The sequence below is a fragment of the Haliotis cracherodii genome, unplaced genomic scaffold (assembly GCF_022045235.1).
Source record: "Haliotis cracherodii isolate W230 unplaced genomic scaffold, xgHalCrac1.p SCAF_5, whole genome shotgun sequence".
In the NCBI taxonomy this organism is placed as follows: Eukaryota; Metazoa; Mollusca; class Gastropoda; order Lepetellida; family Haliotidae; genus Haliotis; species Haliotis cracherodii.
Window position 1 is genome coordinate 63,884,144 of NW_027266308.1, and position 20,463 is coordinate 63,904,606.

Sequence of the window (20,463 nt, forward strand, 5' to 3'; positions counted from 1 at the left end):
CACGGGTATGTACCTAGAATCATAATCGTGGCGAACCGGGATTCGAACCCACGATCATAGGTTTCTGGCGTGGCCAAGGGACGCAACTCTGCACAACGAATTGCGGCTCATTAGATTTGCTTGTTTGTTGTTTAACACCTCACTCAGCAACATTCCAGCTATATGACGTCGGTCTGTAAATAATCGAGTCTGGACTAGACAATCCAGTGACTGGGACTAGACAATCCAGTGACTGACGTGATGAGAATCGATCCATGCAGTTGGGATACGACAACATGCATCAATCAAGTCAGCGAGCCTGCCCACTCGATCCCATTAGTCGCCTTTTACGGCAAGCATGGGTAACTGAAGACCTATTTTCTACCCGGATCTTCAAGGGTCGCGGTGCCACCCGTGCACACATTTCTAAGGATAATGTTCACTGCATGAATCAATTTTTTTATCAGCTGTACTGTTGAAAAGAAAAGTATCAAGTAAGCTCCCCTGGTCACAGTCATAAACAAAACACATTTTCATCAACCATTTTCTCATATTTAATTACACATTTAGATCAAGATGTTGACATTTTTGGTGTTTTTATGGATACCATCATGGGTCAGAAGCAGTAAGGTCCCACTTGAGATCCACTTCATGGACCATCTGACTCTAGCAGAGAGCGGAAGATCGGTGGTTCGATGCCCTGGCAGCGTCATACCAAAAGAGGTTACCCTCTCTGGCGCTTTTGTTTAAGGAATATAACAAGAACTTCTCGTCTCGGAGTATCCATGTTAAATTGCGGCATAGTAACTCAGTAGCCCTAAACCGGCGTTAATCTGGACAAGTACAATCACCCCACACACTCCATGCTGCATGCACGGCGCTATACAAGTGCAATAATCATAAGGGCGAGGTTAAACACAATTTCACCTCACTAACACCATTTCATTGCCACGGACCATCTCGTGAGAATAGGGTTGAACCCGTCTTCTATTCGGCTTGCTTCTCACAAAAATATCCCCGGAGCGCCACAGTAGAGTTATTCGGGCAGTTCCGACAAGCCATATGCCGCCCGGACCAGTACTGTTCTTTTGGACAACAGGTGCTTGGCAATCGATTCCGCCCCTGATACCGGAACTGATCCTGAAACTGCTGATCACTCCTTGACGGTATGTACGCACAGGTTCGCACAGCCACCTTGACTGGTACTGGCGTTGTTGGGTTCGGGACAGGGAGATCCTCATACCCGTTTACACGTATTTTGAAACGGGAGAAAATAGATGGGTGCAGGACCCTATCTCCTCCATCCACAAAACAGGAGTATTCTGTTTTGGGGCATACATCAGGGATCTTGTTGGTGTGGCAGGTTGTGTAGGGATTGTCGTAGCCCCGGTGCTGTCGGCAGTTCACTCCATGCCCGACCTTGTACTCAAACACCATGGGTCGCGATGGGTTGATGGTATACCTCGTGCCCCCCGGGACCAGTTCATTCTCACCATCGACCTCAACATGGACCCGGATGTCCCGACGGTAGCGGACCTCAGATGGCAAGTATACTTCGAAACCAGAAACATATATCACGGCTGTCAGATCAGCTTTGGTAATCCACCCAGCTTTATACAACCACCTGCTGTTAGGAATTTTGAAGCTAATCTCTTGGCCTGAATACAGTTTGGAAATACTCATGAATGCAGTGTCTCCGCGCCTTGTTTTCCTTCCGGAAACGGTCTGGAACTCGAGGCCTCTTGAAGAGCAAGGTGATTCTTTGTATGCCAACAGAGTTGAAATGTCCGTTCCCGCATCATTACACACATGGGGCCTAACACCCCCTGCCTTGTACTGCAGCTCGTCACAATACATCCTTATGACTTGAAGGACCATGATTCTGTAGCACACGTACGACATCCCCGACACCTGGCGGAGACTCTCCAAAACATCTTCATCTTGCCCATTACTTCCCGCTATTGCGTCGTAATCAGCCACTATGCCATCAGCAGCCTTCATGGCCACTTGAGACTGGACGTTTTGAGCTAACACTTCAACCAGCTCATACTGTTTGTCATAGATAGATTCAAGCGTAGATACTAACTTTTCAATTTTCACTGCGGTTTTCCGGCATAGGCCACTTGAACCTGTGATCTTACATGCCTCTTCAAGAACCTTCTTAAAGTAAACAGCCATTTCAGTAATATCTGGTTTAGTAACTGCAGGTACGTAATCATTATACTTTTTCAAAAATCTGTCCTTAGCAGCCTCGAAGTCGTCCGGCTTTTTGTCTTGAGTTATTGATTCCATTATAGTTTTCATATCGCCAATAAATTCTTTATTTTTCGCAAACCCATTTCTGACGTGATTGATGTGCCCCCTAAGGGCATGTATGGCGATAACTAGCCTTGTAGCTGATCCTAGCGTTGCTAAGGCGTTCGCCAACTCAGCCGTCGCATCCATGACATCAGACACAGACGAACCGGTCGCTGCCTTCAAGGGATTGCAACTTTCAACCATAACTTTGGCGAAACTAATAGTTTTCTTAGTCACTGCTAAGGCAGCATATGTCATCATGAAACCAATTACTTTCGAAATGTCTGAGTCTATATCAGGTGCTAGAGTTCTTGCTGATTGTGTCAGGTTATTTAACTGATGGAAAACTATCAAATCGGCCTTAGCTTTTGCAGCACTAAAACTGTGAATCTTTTTGAAGTATGTTTTTAGCTCATAAAATCGCTGGTTGATGACCTTGCTGAATTCATTCTTTAAGTCGTCTGCAACTGCCACCAAGTTATACTCCTGGTCGCCTAGGAACTGAAGAACCCTCTCCATCTGTTTCTGTCTGAGGAACTCTCGAAGGTCAAGGTCGGTGTTCAACAAACGCACTTTGACGCCTTTACCTGTCGCCGGTTGGCGAGACTTGATGTAGACTCTGGTTTGGGCAACTACTCTCCAGAACAAGCACATCTTCCCACTGTTACATATCTTGTCTGTGTTGAAGTATGGAAACATCGACATCAGAATCTCCAACTTCTCGTCTGCGCCATCATCAATGTACATTGCCACTGCTCTGATGATCTGTGTGATGACTGCTTGTTGATCTGTTGTGTTGTGAGGTTGTATGGCATTGACTCGACCATGGTATTTCCACTTGAAAAGGATTGAACTAAATGTCAGAGCATTGAAATAATGATTAACGTCTTCATCATCCCACCTCCCTATCTTTTCTTGATGTGCAATAAACCTTTTTGCACGTTCTATTAATTGTAAAACGTCTCTCAATAGACAGTCGGGCCCCTCATGATCCGGGCTACATACTTTATTAGCCTCTGACTTCAGAACATCAAACGTCAGACTTCCTGAGAAAATCTGCCCAAGTATGCGTTGATATTTGTTTTTATCATGTAGTCTCTGAACATTTGGAAAATCGTCGTAGAGGTTGTTGATAAAGTTGGTGTCGTCACAGAACCGATGAATCTCAGGATGTAGCGTCATAAGACGACGGTACGTGTACTGGATCAAGTTGTCGACGTCGTCATCGTCACCTCTACGAGAGTTGGTCACCGGAAGTGTCTTTATGTCTTCCTTCAGTTTCTCAAATAGCGCCAAGCGCCGCAAGTAGACACACACCCCGTGGTTAGAGTTATCTGCGTTCTGGCACTTTTTCTTTGCGAACTCGATGGACTTATATATGGGAATGTACCCTCGTGATTGTAACTGTTCGAAAACAAGTTGGAAGTTCTTCTCTGCTGATTTGAGAAAGGTTGATGCCCTCGATGACGTGATGTTCCGGCACAGCAGGGTGTAGAAACCAACCTCTGAAACGCAAATGAGGGTTAGCTGGTTGTTTTTTTGTTTAACGCCACGCTCAGCAATATCCGTGCTATATGACGGCGGTCTGTAAATAATCGAGCCTGGACCAGACAATCCAGTGATTGGCATAATGAGCATCGATCTACGCAGTTGGGACACGATTACATGTATCAACCATGTCAGCGAGCCTGACCACCCGATCCCGTTAGTCGCCTCTAACGACAAACATGTCTCTCCACGTCCGACAAGCAGGGTTGCTGAAGACCTATTCTAACCCGGATCTTCACGGGTCCCATCCAAGACAACAGTCGTGGCCATGACCACCTGTATACCCTACCTTCACAGACAGGCGCCGGCTTGTCGTATCTGCCATCCCTCAAACACGTGAAGGAGTTGTCCGCTAGCACCTCGTAGCCGGAGTCGCACACCACGCTGCACTTCTCCCCGTACCGCGCTCCCTGGTTGCACGTGGTCCGGCCGTGCAGGATGTCACCAATACTCAGGCACTGCGCACCTGGCCAAATAGAGGTGATATTTTAAAGGGAGTATGTTCCACGCTCTGGTGATATGTCCGACATAGGTATAGACGTTGTGATTAGTGTGGGGAATGTATTCGTCCATATAATTTCTATACAGATTTGGTAATTTACAAACTACTATGTTGATCCTTGACAGGGACAAACAAGGGTGCACAGGGACACACACAGAAGGATGCACAGAAACACACACAAGGGTACACTGGAACACACATAAGGATGCACTGGAACACACACAAGGATGCACAGAAACCCACACAAGGGTACACAGGGACACACACACACACAAGGATGCACAGAAACACACATGGGTACACAGGGACACACACACAAGGATGCACAGAAACACACAAGGGTACATAGGGACACACACACACAAGGATGCACAGAAACACACACAAGGGTACAGAGGGACACACTCACACAAGGATGAACAGAAACACACACAAGGGTACACAGGGACACACACACAAGGATGAACAGAAACACACACAAGGGTACACAGGGACACACACACAAGGATGCACAGAAACACACACAAGGGAACACAGGGACACACACAAGGATGCACTGCGCACCTGGCCAAATAGAGGTGACATTTTAAAGGGAGTATGTTCCACGCTCTGGTGATATGTCTGACACAGGTATAGACGTTGTGATTAGTGTGGGGAATGTATTCGTCCATATAATTTCTATGCAGTTTTGGTTATTTAAAAACTGATAGGTTGATGCACACCGTAAACCATAAAATGAACTGAGTTAAAACGACTCAAATTGAATCAAACTTGTACGTGGGTGCAGAAGGACATACATAAGGATGCACAGGGAGACACAGGGGTGCACGGGGACACACACAGGGATACAAAGCGACACACAAGGGTGCACACAAGGGTGCACAGGGAGACACAAGGGTGCACAGGGAGACACAAGGATGCACAGGGAGACACAAGGGTGCACAGGGAGACACAAGGGTGCACAGGGAGACACAAGGGTGGACAGGGAGACCCAAGGATGCACAGGGAGACACACAAGGATGCACAGGAGAGACACAGAGATGCACAGGGAGACACAAGGATGCACAAGAGAGACACAGAGATGCACAGGGAGACACAGAGATGCACAGGGAGACACAGATATGCACAGGAATACACAAGGGTGCACAGGGAGACACAAGAATGCACAGGTACTCACACAGGGAAGCACAGGAAGACACGAGGATGCACAGGGAGAGACACAGAGATGCACAGGGAGACACAAGGGTGCAGAGGGAGACACAAGGATACACAGGGAGACACAGGGGTTCATGGGGACACACACATGGATACAAAGGGACACACAAGGGTGGACAGGGACATACCCAGGGATGCACAGGAAGACACAGAGATGCACAGGGAGACACGGGGATGCACAGGGAGACACAGAGATGCACAGGGAGACACAAGGGTGCACAGGGACACGCACAGGGATGCACAGGGAGACACAAGGATGCACAGAGAGACACAAGGGTGCACAGAGAGACACAAGGGTGCACAGGGAGACACAAGGGTGCACAGGGAGACACAAGTGTGCATAGGGAGACACAAGGGTGCACAGGGAGACACAAGGGTGAACAGGGAGACACAAGGGTGCACAGGGACACGTACACGGATGCACAGAGAGACACAAGGGTGCACAGGGAGACACAAGGGTGAACAGGGAGACACAAGGGTGCACAGGGAGACAAGGGTTGCACAGGTACACACACAGGGATGCACAGGGAGACACAAGGATTCACAGAGAGACACAAGGGTGCACAGGGACACGCACAGGGATGCACAGGGAGACACAAGGATGCACAGGGACACACAGAAGGGACAGATGGGGCCTGTGCGGTACACCTTACCTTCCACTGTGATGGTGAATGTACAGTGGTCACTCCTGTCCTCCTTGTCGGTCGCAGTGTACTTGACGATGTGGGTACCTACAGTCAGCATGGAACCTGGGCTCGGCGAGAACTTGCTCAACTTTGGACTGAAACGTTCGTGATGTTTGTCAAAAGTGAGCACCTTGATTAAAACCATGAAAAGATTTGGAAAATAATTCTCGACGCCCAGTTGACGGTACACGCGTTCTGCAAATCCTGCAATCGATCGATTGCACCGCAGTCGCTATTTTGTTCATCAACCCGATGGCGATTTCGTCACGCGATTTTGATAGGACTATGCACAGGCTCGATAGTCCAGCCAAAATGTAACTCCATAATTACAGCCCAGTTCGGCAAGGGTGGAAACTGGACTTAAATAGGTAGTTAACTCCCTAACCTCGGGAAGATGCGCCTACTGCAGAGTTGCGTCCCTTAGTCATTCATTTTATTTGACTTTAAACCAATTTGGTGTTTACATGAGGATATTTACATGACTTTCCCCTGTTCGGGGTCGCTGGCGGTCGGTACTTCCCATGTGACAGCGGCTGACCTTTGACCCGGCTTCACCAACGTAGTAAACGACAGCGGGCAGTCGATGGATGGAGGGAGGTTCCCGACTGCAACAGACGCAGAGCAATAACTAGCACATGTGTAGTAGGCTCAAATCAAGCCCTTAATAAATCAGTCTGGGTGAAGGATCATGGACGACTCCGAGGTTATGGTCGAGGAAGTAAGACCGAGGCAAGAGGGTATCGGCAATGTAAGATCCAGGAGCTCAGTGGGAAAATAGTGGGTTACAAAACTTTACACGATATGTGAGGTTGCAGGTTCGATTCCCGACATCCAAAATAAAAAGGTTTCATCTCTTGTCTTCGATTTTAGAACAGTGGACGTTTGAAACTCTTAGTCCAAATTTCATCTGCTACTCAAATCATCAGGTCTTACTTGGAAAAAGTAAAACATCATACCAGGTCTTACTAGTAAAGAGTAAAACATCATACCAGGTCTTACTAGTAAATGTAAAACATCATACCAGGTCTTACAAGTAACAAGTAAAACCTGAAACCAGGCCTTACTAGTAAGAAGTAAAACCTGATACCAGGTCTTTCTAAGAAAAAGTAAAACCTCATACCAGGTCTTACTAAGAAAAAGTAAAACCTCATACCAGGTCTTACTTAGAAAAAGCAAAACCTCCTAAGAGATTATACCGAGATAGAAAAATACCTGCAGTACAACAGGCAACAGTGGTAGTAGGTTTATAAAGTGGTTACAGCCAAGGCTCAGATCACTAAAATCAGTCCCCTACATTTGCGCAGTATTTTACTTCTCCTGTTCGGTCTTGGCAGACGGTTCCGAAGCTACGTCTTACCTGTAAAAGTAGTAGGTGATTACTGACATGCATTATTATTTGTAGGTTTGCAGATTTCGAATTAACATGTGCCGTCAGTCGTTCGTTACAATTCTCAAAGGATGTATAATTTTAACGTAAAAAGGGTCAGATATCTTAAAGCAGATGCGATTATAATTGAACATCGTATGCTCTTTACATAACATATATGCATGTGTAAAACTGATCCACTTCTGCTAGTCTACCCATCACCTGGTACCTGTGTAAAACTGATCCACTTCTGCTAGTCTACCCATCACCTGGTACCTGTGTCAAACTGACCCACTTCTGCTAGTCTACCCATCACCTGGTACCTGTGTCAAACTGACCCACTTCTGCTTGTCTACCCATCACCTGGTACCTGTGTAAAACTGACCCACTTCTGCTAGTCTACCCATCACCTGGTACCTGTGTAAAGCTGACCCACTTCTGCTAGTCTACCCATCACCTGGTACCTGTGTAAAACTGATCCACTTCTGCTAGTCTACCCATCACCTGGTACCTGTGTAAAACTGATCCACTTCTGCTAGTCTACCCATCACCTGGTACCTGTGTAAAACTGACCCACTTCTGCTAGTCTACCCATCACCTGGTACCTGTGTAAAACTGACCCATTTCTGCTAGTCTACCCATCACCTGGTACCTGTGTAAAACTGACCCACTTCTGCTAGTCTACCCATCACCTGGTACCTGTGTAAAACTGACTCACTTCTGCTAGTCTACCCATCACCTGGTACCTGTGTAAAACTGACTCACTTCTGCTAGTCTACCCATCACCTGGTACCTGTGTCACACTGACCCACTTCTGCTTGTCTAACCATCACCTGGTACCTGTGTAAAACTGACTCACTTCTGCTAGTCTACCCATCACCTGGTACCTGTGTAAAACTGACCCACTTCTGCTAGTCTACCCATCACCTGGTACCTGTGTAAAACTGACTCACTTCTGCTAGTCTACCCATCACCTGGTACCTGTGTAAAACTGACTCACTTCTGATAGTCTACCCATCACCTGGTACCTGTGTAAAACTGACCCACTTCTGCTAGTCTACCCATCACCTGGTACCTGTGTAAAACTGACCCACTTCTGCTAGTCTACCCATCACCTGGTACCTGTGTAAAACTGACCACTTCTGCTAGTCTACCCATCACCTGGTACCTGTGTAAAACTGACCCACTTCTGCTAGTCTACCCATCACCTGGTACCTGTGTAAAACTGACCACTTCTGCTAGTCTACCCATCACCTGGTACCTGTGTAAAACTGACCTACTCCTGCTAGTCTACCCATCACCTGGTACCTGTGTAAAACTGACTCACTTCTGCTAGTCTACCCATCACCTGGTACCTGTGTAAAACTGACCCACTTCTGCTAGTCTACCCATCACCTGGTACCTGTGTAAAACTGACCCACTTCTGCTAGTCTACCCATCACCTGGTACCTGTGTCACACTGACCCACTTCTGCTAGTCTACCCATCACCTGGCACCTGTGTCAAACTGACCTACTCCTGCTAGTCTACCCATCACCTGGTACCTGTGTAAAACTGACCTACTCCTGCTAGTCTACCCATCACCTGGTACCTGTGTAAAACTGACCTACTCCTGCTAGTCTACCCATCACCTGGTACCTGTGTCACACTGACCCACTTCTGCTAGTCTACCCATCACCTGGTACCTGTGTCACACTGACCCACTTCTGCTAGTCTACCCATCACCTGGTACCTGTGTCACACTGACCCACTTCTGCTAGTCTACCCATCACCTGGTACCTGTGTCACACTGACCTACTTCTGCTAGTCTACCCATCACCTGGTATCTGTGTCACACTGACCCACTTCTGCTAGTCTACCCATCACCTGGTACCTGTGTCACACTGACCCACTTCTGCTAGTCTACCCATCACCTGGTACCTGTGTCACACTGACCCACTTCTGCTAGTCTACCCATCACCTCGGACCGTCTGTTGTTCCGATCTTCTGCTGACTCCCGTTTTACCTGCGCGTGTGTAAAAAATATGTATTGCAGTCACCTAAAGAAGATTTTATACACTCTTCAAAAATGTTATTGTACCTAACAAAGCCGATGTATTTAATTTAATATCATAGATACAAATATGAAATTTTGGACCTTGATAGTCACGTGTTGTCGTTGTACAACGGCACTGAAAACAGTTCATTGTCGTGTCACATAAGGCCACAAGGTTGCGCTGAACTCAGTATCTCGTGTGACCGCTCCGAGCAGTAATCACCTGCTTCTCCTCGGCACTGACTGGATAAGTGTACGAATTTTATCCTGCGGAATTCTACGCCATTCTGCTTGTAACGCGTTCGGCAGGTGTGGGAGTGTCTGTGGCGTGTTCTGACGTTGATGTGCACGACGGTCGAGTTCATCCCAGAGGTGTTCGATTGGGATGAGATCTGGAGATCTCCATCGGCCAGGGCAAGTGACACGAGCTTTGTGCGTGGAGCGTTGTCCTGTTGAAACATCTCCCTCTGGCGGTCAATGATTGGAAGAAGGTGAGGTTGAAGAATTTGATTCATGTAGAAATTTGCTGTCAAATTTCCCTGAACCACAACCAAGTCAGATCTCGTGGTGTAGGATATGGCCCCCCACACCATGACATGACACTACCGCCACGGAATATGTCGAATTCACGTCCACAATGTGGAGCAAAACGCTCATTTCGACGACGATAAAAACGTTGTCTTCCATCTCGCCGTTGAAGAAGAAATCGTGATTCATCGCTAAACCACACTCGTCTCCAGTTTCTCAAATTTTCAAGGCTGTAAGGTATGGCACCAACGCAAGCGTCGCTGTCGATGGATCTGTTGAAAAACAGTGACGACAACTGGTCTTCCTGATCGGATTCCAGCCTCGAGAAGATGGTTCCTGACAGTCTGGTCCGATGTCCTTCTCAAACAATGGAGCTGTGGCATTGTGATGATGTAGGTGGGTGGAACAGTCGAATGTGTCGCTCCTGTGCAGGGGTGGGAACTCTTGGTCGGCCTGTTCTCGGAGGGTCTGCAGTGGAAGTGTACTGTGTGTATCGGCCCCAAAGGCGGCAAGTGGTGTTGTGGTGGACGTTGAAGTGGCATGCAACAGAAAACTGCGATTCCCTCTTTGGATACGTCCTGTGGCGATGTTCCGATCGGTAGCGCTGTGTCTCGGCATTTTCGAATTTGAAAAATGTTGACAATTGAAGGACAAATTATTGGCTTATGCGTGCCTTTTTATAGCCACTAGCACGAATTACGAATGCCATAACTTGCACGTGCTATTGCTTTACTGTTTTCCTCCATGACATTGTTGAACAAGTGTGAATAAACAGATTTTGGCAGATATTGTTAGACATGTATTATTCATTCCAGCTATTTATTGTTAACGGCAGGGTATATGGAGACGCAGAAGGGGACTATACATATTGTGGTCACCTGGGCTGTTGTGTGAATGATTACTTTATCTGTTCTCCGGATTTTGTTCAATACATTGACATGTTCAACATTGGGTCGTATAGAGTCCGATCATTTACCATTAGAATTAACATGTCAATTCCCAAACATGAAAAACCAAAATGATAAGCCAATATCTGGTTGCTTTAAAGAAAGGATGGTTTGGAATGAATCTCTTTGTGAAACGTTTTTGAACAGCCTGCAGGAAAGGACGGTGTCTTGTAATCAACTACTTTTGTGTATACTGGATTTTAACATAGATTGGGGCTATAGATGATTTCGTCCATGTTATCTTAGATTCTGCAGATTGTATGAGGAAAAGAACTAGAATTTTGCACTATCAACATACCAATGCACCATTAAGTGACGAATGTAAGATTGGTAGACGGGATGCTCGAAAAGCATTGAGAACATTTAGACGTTGATGTACTGACTCTAATAGAAACATCTACTGCAAAAAGAGAACTATAAATCCTGCTGCAGTAAAAGTACATCTGACTTGTGTAAATGTAGGCTAAAGAAATTGAGTGATACTATCCATTCTCCCTCTAAGTTTTGGAAATAGGTACGTTCATTTAAAAAGCAGACAAATAGAAAAGTTAATATCTCAAAGGCTGAGTGGCTTATAAATTTTATGAAAGTTTTTTTTTCAAATGACACTGTTTTCAACACTGACAGTGATGTGTTTGACAATATTATTGATATTTCCTCTTCATGTTATATTGATGTTGATGAACTTTTTCGAGAATCACCCATATCACAGGATGAAATTCTGGACGTTATAGTACATCTAAACCATATTGTGGTTGAAATGATAACATGTTCCAAATTTGAGATGATGCCTATTCTTCAAATATGTCTCAAAAAGATGTTTGACAGTGGTATATTTCCCAGAAGCTGGTCTTGTTCGGTAATTATTCCAATACACAAGAAAGGAGAGTTTAACAACTCAGACAATTATAGGGGAATATCCTTAATGAGTATTCTTGGAAATATTTTACATCTGTACTTAATTCCATGATTACGAATTAAGCTAACATGCGTGATAAATTCCCGAAACTCAAGCTGGTTTTAGAAAAAAAGTACTCAACGTCAGATCATATATTCACATTATATGCAATAATCCAAAAATGGCTATCACGTCGTAAACACAAAGTGTATGTAGCCTTTGTCGATTAAAAAAAAAGCTTTTGAATCCGTTAAACGTTAGAAACTATGGAACTGTTTAAGAACTACTGGTCTTCAGGGGAAAATGTACTCTATATTTAAAGCTGTGTATTCAAATATCAAATTATGTGTACGATGTAGGGTGACGATGTAACCGATTTCTTTGACTGTCCTGTAGGCTTATGACAAGGATGTATCTTGAGCCCGATATTGTTCTCATTTTTTATTAGTGAATTATATCATGAAATTATGGCTGAGCGTAAACATGGTATTCAAATGTTCCCAAATGTAAAAGAAATTTTGATGCTTCTTTTTGCCGATGATGTCATTTTAGTATCAGATTCTGTTGTTGGACTACAAAAACAACTTAACATTTTACACCAAAGAGTGGAAACTATCAGTTAACTATGATAAAACAAATATTGTCATTTTCAGAATAGGGGGTCAGGTGTCACTGAATGAAAGATGGTTTTTCGATGGTATATGTGTTTATGTTCTGAGCCATCATACATATCTTTGTGTAATGTTTACCCATACAGTGAACTTCAAGAAAAGTGTCTCGTAGTTAACATCACGTGCAAAGGGGGTCTGAATCAATGTAATGTCTGTTTCGCAGAAAGTAGGAGCTTTTACACCGAATATATTTTTTTAATTATTTGATGCCCAAATCCAACAAATCCTGTTATATGGATCAGAAGTATGGGGATTTCAGCGATACGATTGTCTCGAAAAGCTACATCTTTTAGCCTGTAAAAAGATCTTATCTGTTGGTTCATCAACACTCAATTGTATGGTCTATGGCGAGTGTGGCAGATACCCGTTATACATCAACTCCCAAATTAGATGCTTGAAATACTGGTTTAATATTCTTGGAATGCATGAACGCCGAATCCCCAAATTGCTGATACTATGCTTGTACATTTAGACTACATGGGCAAAGTAATATGAGCATCACATATTATAAACCTTTTGTTTTCTCATGGCTACGGCTTTGTATGGTTAAACCAAACAGTGGGTGATGTAAAATTCTTTCTGAAACAATTTCGTGAACAATCTATAAATATGTTTTATCAGGAATGGAATTCTACACTAACATTTCAAGGTATGACTTATAGAACCTTTAAGAGTCTTATTCAACCAGAAAAATACTTATCTAAATTAACATCAAGAACCCTTCGACCCTCATTTATTCAATTTAGGCTCGGATTGCTAGATGTCATGATAAATGAAGGAAGAAAAATGTCCACTGAAATGTCGAAGAGGCTAAGCCCATTATGTCATTCAGCTACAGAAAATGAAATTCATTTTACTTTTGTATGTCCGTATTAATGTGATCTAAGAAGAAAGTTTATACCAGAACGCTATCTGTCAAATTATCCTGTACCTGCTGGTGCTCTCATATTAAAACTGGCTAAATATGTTAAAAATGCCTCAGAAACAAATTGTTAAACATGAGTATATTTCCAAATATGTAAAACTACATATTTGTAACTCTTTTGTTTATGGTCCGGACGCCTTACATGCAATGAATATCTTAGACTTTGACTTTGACATTGCAATCGACAATGACTGCGTTTTGACGCACAGTTTGTCGAATATCAGGCCACCAACATTTTCCAATAACATATATCCAATTTTTATGCCGGAGTTTTTGTGTAGTCAGGTTCAATGAACTACATACTGCCTGTGCGTTTTTTTATGAGTGTATTGCATATTGTTTTAAAAGAAAAAAAATAAAATTGAATGGAAGACTTCTTTTTTTTGTCGAATGCCAAACATCGAATCATTTAAAAGCATGTTTTGATCCAAATCATAATAAAGAAATCAAACTTTGAAGGAACATGCCCCCGAATTCCCTCAACATATTCACCAAACATTCGACAAACAGTCATTTGTTACATTTAACCACTTTCTAAATGGCATTGTGTTTTCATAGCTAAATGTTGAAACGAAGTTCGTTATCCACCATCGGCAAAACCATTTCCATTAAAGCGCTCGGTTACACATCAAAATAAGAGGTATCTGGGACTTCATCAAATTTCAAAACAGAGTAGGTGTATCGATCGCCTAATTCACTCCCTGAATTACACCTTGATAAAAGAATAGCTCACCTGACACGTGGAGGAGACAGGCCAGGACTGCAGCCAGCAGAACATCCATGATGGCATCTGCAAACCCAGGTCAGTCCGAGGCTATATACATACGTGTATCCAGGATCTGTCACTAGTGTAGGGAACTTGACACTACGTGTATCTGTGGCCAGCGATAACAGACCTACAAAACGTAAACACCAATTATGACGTTGACGTAAGCATGTGTTTACTATTACATCAACATAGACTGTCGTGCGCTTATGACCGATTCCAAGAACTTTCTTTATCTCAAGGTTGCCAGAATAATGGCCCTGGTCTCCGGCCCTGTGTGTATGTTTGGGGATGAGGGGTGGGGTAGGGGTGGGGGTGGGGTGCGATATGGAGAGAGACTATATGCAATAAAGGCTGAACTGGTTGCCTGTGATAGATTGATAACAGGTAGCCTGTGAAAGATGCTGCACTGCTTATTTCCCGTTATTTGCTTGAGTGATTGTCTGTGATATATGCTGTACCAACTGCCTCTACTATATGCTGTACTGTTGTCTGTTATATATGTTGATCTGATTGGAATATATCGTGAACTGATTGTGACATTGGACGATCTGTTTGGACGTGTTAGAGGACTCCACTTCATTTCATTTCCTTGGGAAACAGGATGTCGCTGTACGGAGCTTGGCTAAGTTTTCCTAGCAATTCATTTGGGATGAATCCAATTTCATTCAAATCAGATGTTACTGCTTGCTGCCGTTATACAAAGGTCTGAGGACACACCATTACAGGTGACGTCAGAACGACCTTTCGCGAACTTTGATCGACCAATGAAATGACTAACAAGAAGTCGCCATTAGCCAATCAGAAAGCAACTATCTCGAGGGTTTACGGCACTGGTTCTAGACCAGACTAGCTTTGAAAAACACTTTCCTAGTTTTCGATTCAAAATTTGAAAACTGAAAAAAAAATTTCTGGGATGTCTAACAGTTGGCCAAAGGTGTATGACAGTGCTTCCCAGGGTCTGTGGAAAGTCTAATCCCTTTCAAATGTTTATTTCATTGAAGCGAGAGATAGATAATAATTTTGACGTAATTAGTCGAACACGCCGTAACTGTCGTTCGGAATACGGAATACGGAATAAGGAATAACCTCTTCCAGGTTACATGATACATTCCGACCGACTCTTTTCAGATCTGGTAAGCGGCGCTCTGATTGATTGAATGACAGGCCGTTCTGGCGTGACCCGTAATGGGATGTCCTCAATCTTTGTGTAGATGTAGCGAGAACTGAGATTAAATTTTAATGAGATTGGGGTGAAAACTAATGGTACATTGGTGGTGTGACAGTACTGTTATAGTGCAAACCATTTCAATACGCTTCTTTAAAGCTTCATTTTTCTAAAATACCTAATTGTTTCGATATGTTTCCAAGCGTACCGAAATTATCTTCTCCTTTTTTAAAATTATACAGCAAACATTCGTCGTATCCCCTCTAATCATAAGCTGCCTCAGGGCAGGCCCCTTAGTCTCTGGCCTCTATCTATAAATGTCACCTTTCACATCGCCTGGTCTATGGTATGTACAGGTCTGAGGGTCACTGACCTTGCCCCACGTTATGTAATACCTCTAGCTGCAAAATTTGACTGACATGGACAATTAGGGAGACGGACCCAGATCATCGACCAAAAAGCGGACAGATTGTATGTCTGGTCGTGGCATGGTCAAAGGCCGCCGCCTCACTAACGACTACGTCAACGATGAACAATCGCCGTCCGACTTTATGCCTGATGTGTCAACCCCACCAACTGCAAACAAATATGTTGATGATATATGTGATGATATGCTTGTTGCAGTGGCTTTGGATAGTCACATTTGCATCACATATGATAAAATAACAGATGTCGAAGTAAGTGCTCAAATTACAACATTTATCAATAAAGAGCTTGATGCAGAAGGCAGTAAGAATGATGTTTCTCTACCATATATAAGCTAAGTTAAAACTCTGAAAAAAATACACTGTAAAACACAAATGTTACTGACACAGAAGATGTGTGTAATAACGCCGAGTCTGTCCCAAATAACCACACACATCCTGGGGCAAATATCTCAAGTCAAACAACTGTAAACACTAATGTTACTGACACAGAAGATGTGTGTAATAACGCCGAGTCTGTCCCAAATAACCACAAACATCCTGGGGCAAATATCTCAAGTCAAACAACTGTAAACACTAATATTACTGACACAGAAGATGTGTGTAATAACGACGAGTCTGTCCCAAATAACCACAAACATCCTGGGGCAAATATCTCAAGTCAAACAACTGTAAACACTAATATTACTGACACAGAAGATGTGTGTAATAACGCTGAGTCTGTCCCAAATAACCACACACATCCTGGGGCAAATATCTCAAGTCAAACAACTGTAAACACTAATGTTACTGACACAGACGATGTGTGTAATAACGCCGAGTCTGTCCCAAATAACCACAAACATCCTGGGGCAAATATCTCAAGTCAAACAACTGTAAACACTAATGTTACTGACACAGAAGATGTGTGTAATAACGCCGAGTCTGTCCCAAATAACCACACACATCCTGGGGCAAATATCTCAAGTCAAACAACTGTAAACACTAATTTTACTGACACAGACGATGTGTGTAATAACGCCGAGTCTGTCCCAAATAACCACACACATCCTGGGGCAAATATCTCAAGTCAAACAACTGTAAACACTAATGTTACTGACACAGAAGATGTGTGTAATAACGCCGAGTCTGTCCCAAATAACCACACACATCCTGGGGCAAATATCTCAAGTCAAACAACTGTAAACACTAATTTTACTGACACAGACGATGTGTGTAATAACGCCGAGTCTGTCCCAAATAACCACAAACATCCTGGGGCAAATATCTCAAGTCAAACAACTGTAAACACTAATGTTACTGACACAGAAGATGTGTGTAATAACGCCGAGTCTGTCCCAAATAACCACACACATCCTGGGGCAAATATCTCAAGTCAAACAACTGTAAACACTAATTTTACTGACACAGACGATGTGTGTAATAACGCCGAGTCTGTCCCAAATAACCACAAACATCCTGGGGCAAATATCTCAAGTCAAACAACTGTAAACACTAATGTTACTGACACAGAAGATGTGTGTAATAACGCCGAGTCTGTCCCAAATAACCACAAACATCCTGGGGCAAATATCTCAAGTCAAACAACTGTAAACACTAATGTTACTGACACAGACGATGTGTGTAATAACGACGAGTCTGTCCCAAATAACCAAGTCAAACAACTGTAAACACAAATGTTGTCAACCAGGTACTTGATAACTTGAACTTGTCAAATGTACTGCTTATTTGTGCTCCCACTGCATGTAATCTTGACAACTGTTCTGGTGTAGATGTAGTTGTGAATTCAAATGATAACACAAATCATGCTCACAATGTATCTGATATTCTGAATACCACAGATTACACTTTGTCTCCAAATAATCATAAGAAAGATTGATGTAAATGTACTAAGCAAGGCAAATGAAAACACAGAGGATGTTCACAATGTTTATGATACACTGGACTCTGTGAATAATTTGAATAACTATGTTTCCTCAAATAAGGAAACCAATTTTACTGATGTAAATATGTTCACTCAAACAAACATACACAAAGACAGATGCACCCAATAACATTGATGTCACAGATGTCCTTAAATATCATACCTGTACCACAGTTGTTTTTAACAGAGTTAATGTAGAAAGTATTTCATGTAAACCAATGGCAAAAATATTTAATTTGTTCCTAATAATGTAAATGATGTAAGTCATGGATCAGAGTTTACTAATAATCGTGATAGTGACGTCAATGATGTTGCAAATAATGTTGTTGTTGATGATGATGATGATGATGAGGAGGAGGAGGAGGAGGATAATGATGACGATTAAGATATTTTGAAAGGCCAAGTAAATATCTCAATTAAATGTAAACAAATATGATGACAATATATTTGATGACATGCTTGTTGCAGTGGCTTTGGATATTTGACGGTCGCCTTTTACGGCAAGCATGGGTTAACAAGACCTATTCTTCACAGGTCGTGATATGATTGAAAACTGTTAAAGCGGCGTTAAATGCACCTCACTCACTCGCTATTAGCTGAACTGCTTCTTCGATTATGCGTTACCAGTTGTTTTTTCCATAAATTTTCCTGAGATTTTCGATGATTTTTCACCAATATGCTTCAATGAAACTCAATGAGCTTCACTGTTATATGACGTCAACAAGATGGCACCTGAATCCATGTCTAGTCGGTACTTGGAGGGGGCACGGCAGGCCCAGGCGTCTAAGGCGCCGCAATTCGCTGTGCAGAGTTGCGTCCCTTGGGTATGATGAGTGTGGAAAGGTAGAGGTTTTATATGAGATATGGGGGACATGGTAGTTTGAAGTGGAGTAGGTAGAAGTTTTATATGAGATGTAGCGGACATGGTAGTTTGAAGTAGAGTAGGTAGAAGTTTTATATGAGATGTAGCGGACATGGTGGTTTGAAGTAGGTGAGGTAGAAGTTTTATATGAGATATGGGGGACATGGTAGTTTGAAGTAGAGTAGGTAGAAGTTTTATATGAGATGTAGCGGACATGGTAGTTTGAAGTAGGTGAGGTAGAGGTTTTATATGAGATATGGGGGACATGGTAGTTTAAAGTAGGTGAGGTAGAGGTTTTATATGAGATATGGGGGACATGGTAGTTTGAAGTAGGTGAGGTAGAGGTTTTATATGAGATGTAGCGGACATGGTAGTTTGAAGTAGAGTAGGTAGAAGTTTTATATGAGATATGGGGGACATGGTAGTTTGAAGTAGAGTAGGTAGAAGTTTTATATGAGATGTAGCGGACATGGTAGTTTGAAGTAGAGTAGGTAGAAGTTTTATATGAGATATGGGGACATGGTAGTTTAAAGTAGAGTAGGTAGATGTTTTATATGAGATGTAGCGGACATGGTAGTTTGAAGTAGAGTAGGTAGAAGTTTTATATGAGATGTAGCGGACATGGTAGTTTGAAGTAGGTGAGGTAGAAGTTTTATATGAGATGTAGCGGACATGGTAGTTTGAAGTAGGTGAGGTAGAAGTTTTATATGAGATGTAGCGGACATGGTAGTTTAAAGTGGAGTAGGTAGAAGTTTTATATGAGATATGGGGGACATGGTAGTTTAAAGTGGAGTAGGTAGAAGTTTTATATGAGATATTGGGGACATGGTAGTTTAAAGTGGAGTAGGTAGAAGTTTTATATGAGATATGGGGGACATGGTAGTTTAAAGTGGAGTAGGTAGAAGTTTTATATGAGATATGGGGGACATGGTAGTTTAAAGTGGAGTAGGTAGAAGTTTTATATGAGATATGGGGGACATGGTAGTTTAAAGTGGAGTAGGTAGAAGTTTTATATGAGATATGGGGGACATGGTAGTTTGAAGTAGAGTAGGTAGAAGTTTTATATGAGATATGGGGGACATGGTAGTTTAAAGTGATGTAGGTAGAAGTTTTATATGAGATATGGGGGACATGGTAGTTTAAAGTGGAGTAGGTAGAAGTTTTATATGAGATATGGGGGACATGGTAGTTTGAAGTAGAGTAGGTAGAAGTTTTATATGAGATATGGGGGACATGGTAGTTTAAAGTGGAGTAGGTAGAAGTTTTATATGAGATATGGGGGACATGGTAGTTTGAAGTAGAGTAGGTAGAAGTTTTATGAGATATGGGGGACATGGTAGTTTAAAGTGGAGTAGGTAGAAGTTTTATATGAGATATGGGGGACATGGTAGTTTGAAGTAGAGTAGGTAGAGGTTTTATATGAGATATGGGGGACATGGTAGTTTGAAGTAGAGTAGGTAGAGGGTTTGTATGAGATATGGGGGACATGGTAGTTTAAAGTGGAGTAGGTAGAAGTTTTATATGAGATATGGGGGACATGGTAGTTTGAAGTAGAGTAGGTAGAGGTTTTATATGAGATATGGGGGACATGGTAGTTTGAAGTAGAGTAGGTAGAGGGTTTGTATGAGATATGGGGGGCATGGTAGTTTAAAGTGGATTAGGTAGAAGTTTTATATGAGATATGGGGGACATGGTAGTTTAAAGTGGAGTAGGTAGAAGTT

The 20,463-nt window shown here is 42.9% G+C and overlaps 1 protein-coding gene across 1 annotated transcript; it reads right to left on the reverse strand.

Moving 5' to 3' along the window:
- Positions 1 to 572: 572 nt before the first annotated feature.
- LOC139443008 (uncharacterized) lies at positions 573 to 14,379 on the reverse strand. Its single transcript, XM_071223933.1, has 5 exons — positions 14,331 to 14,379; positions 6,707 to 6,833; positions 6,196 to 6,323; positions 4,115 to 4,291; positions 573 to 3,782 (listed from the first exon to the last, which is right to left on the reverse strand). The coding sequence occupies exons 1-5, from the start codon at positions 14,377 to 14,379 to the stop codon at positions 967 to 969; spliced, it is 3,297 nt and encodes a 1,098-aa protein (XP_071080034.1). The 3' UTR covers positions 573 to 966.
- Positions 14,380 to 20,463: the final 6,084 nt, after the last annotated feature.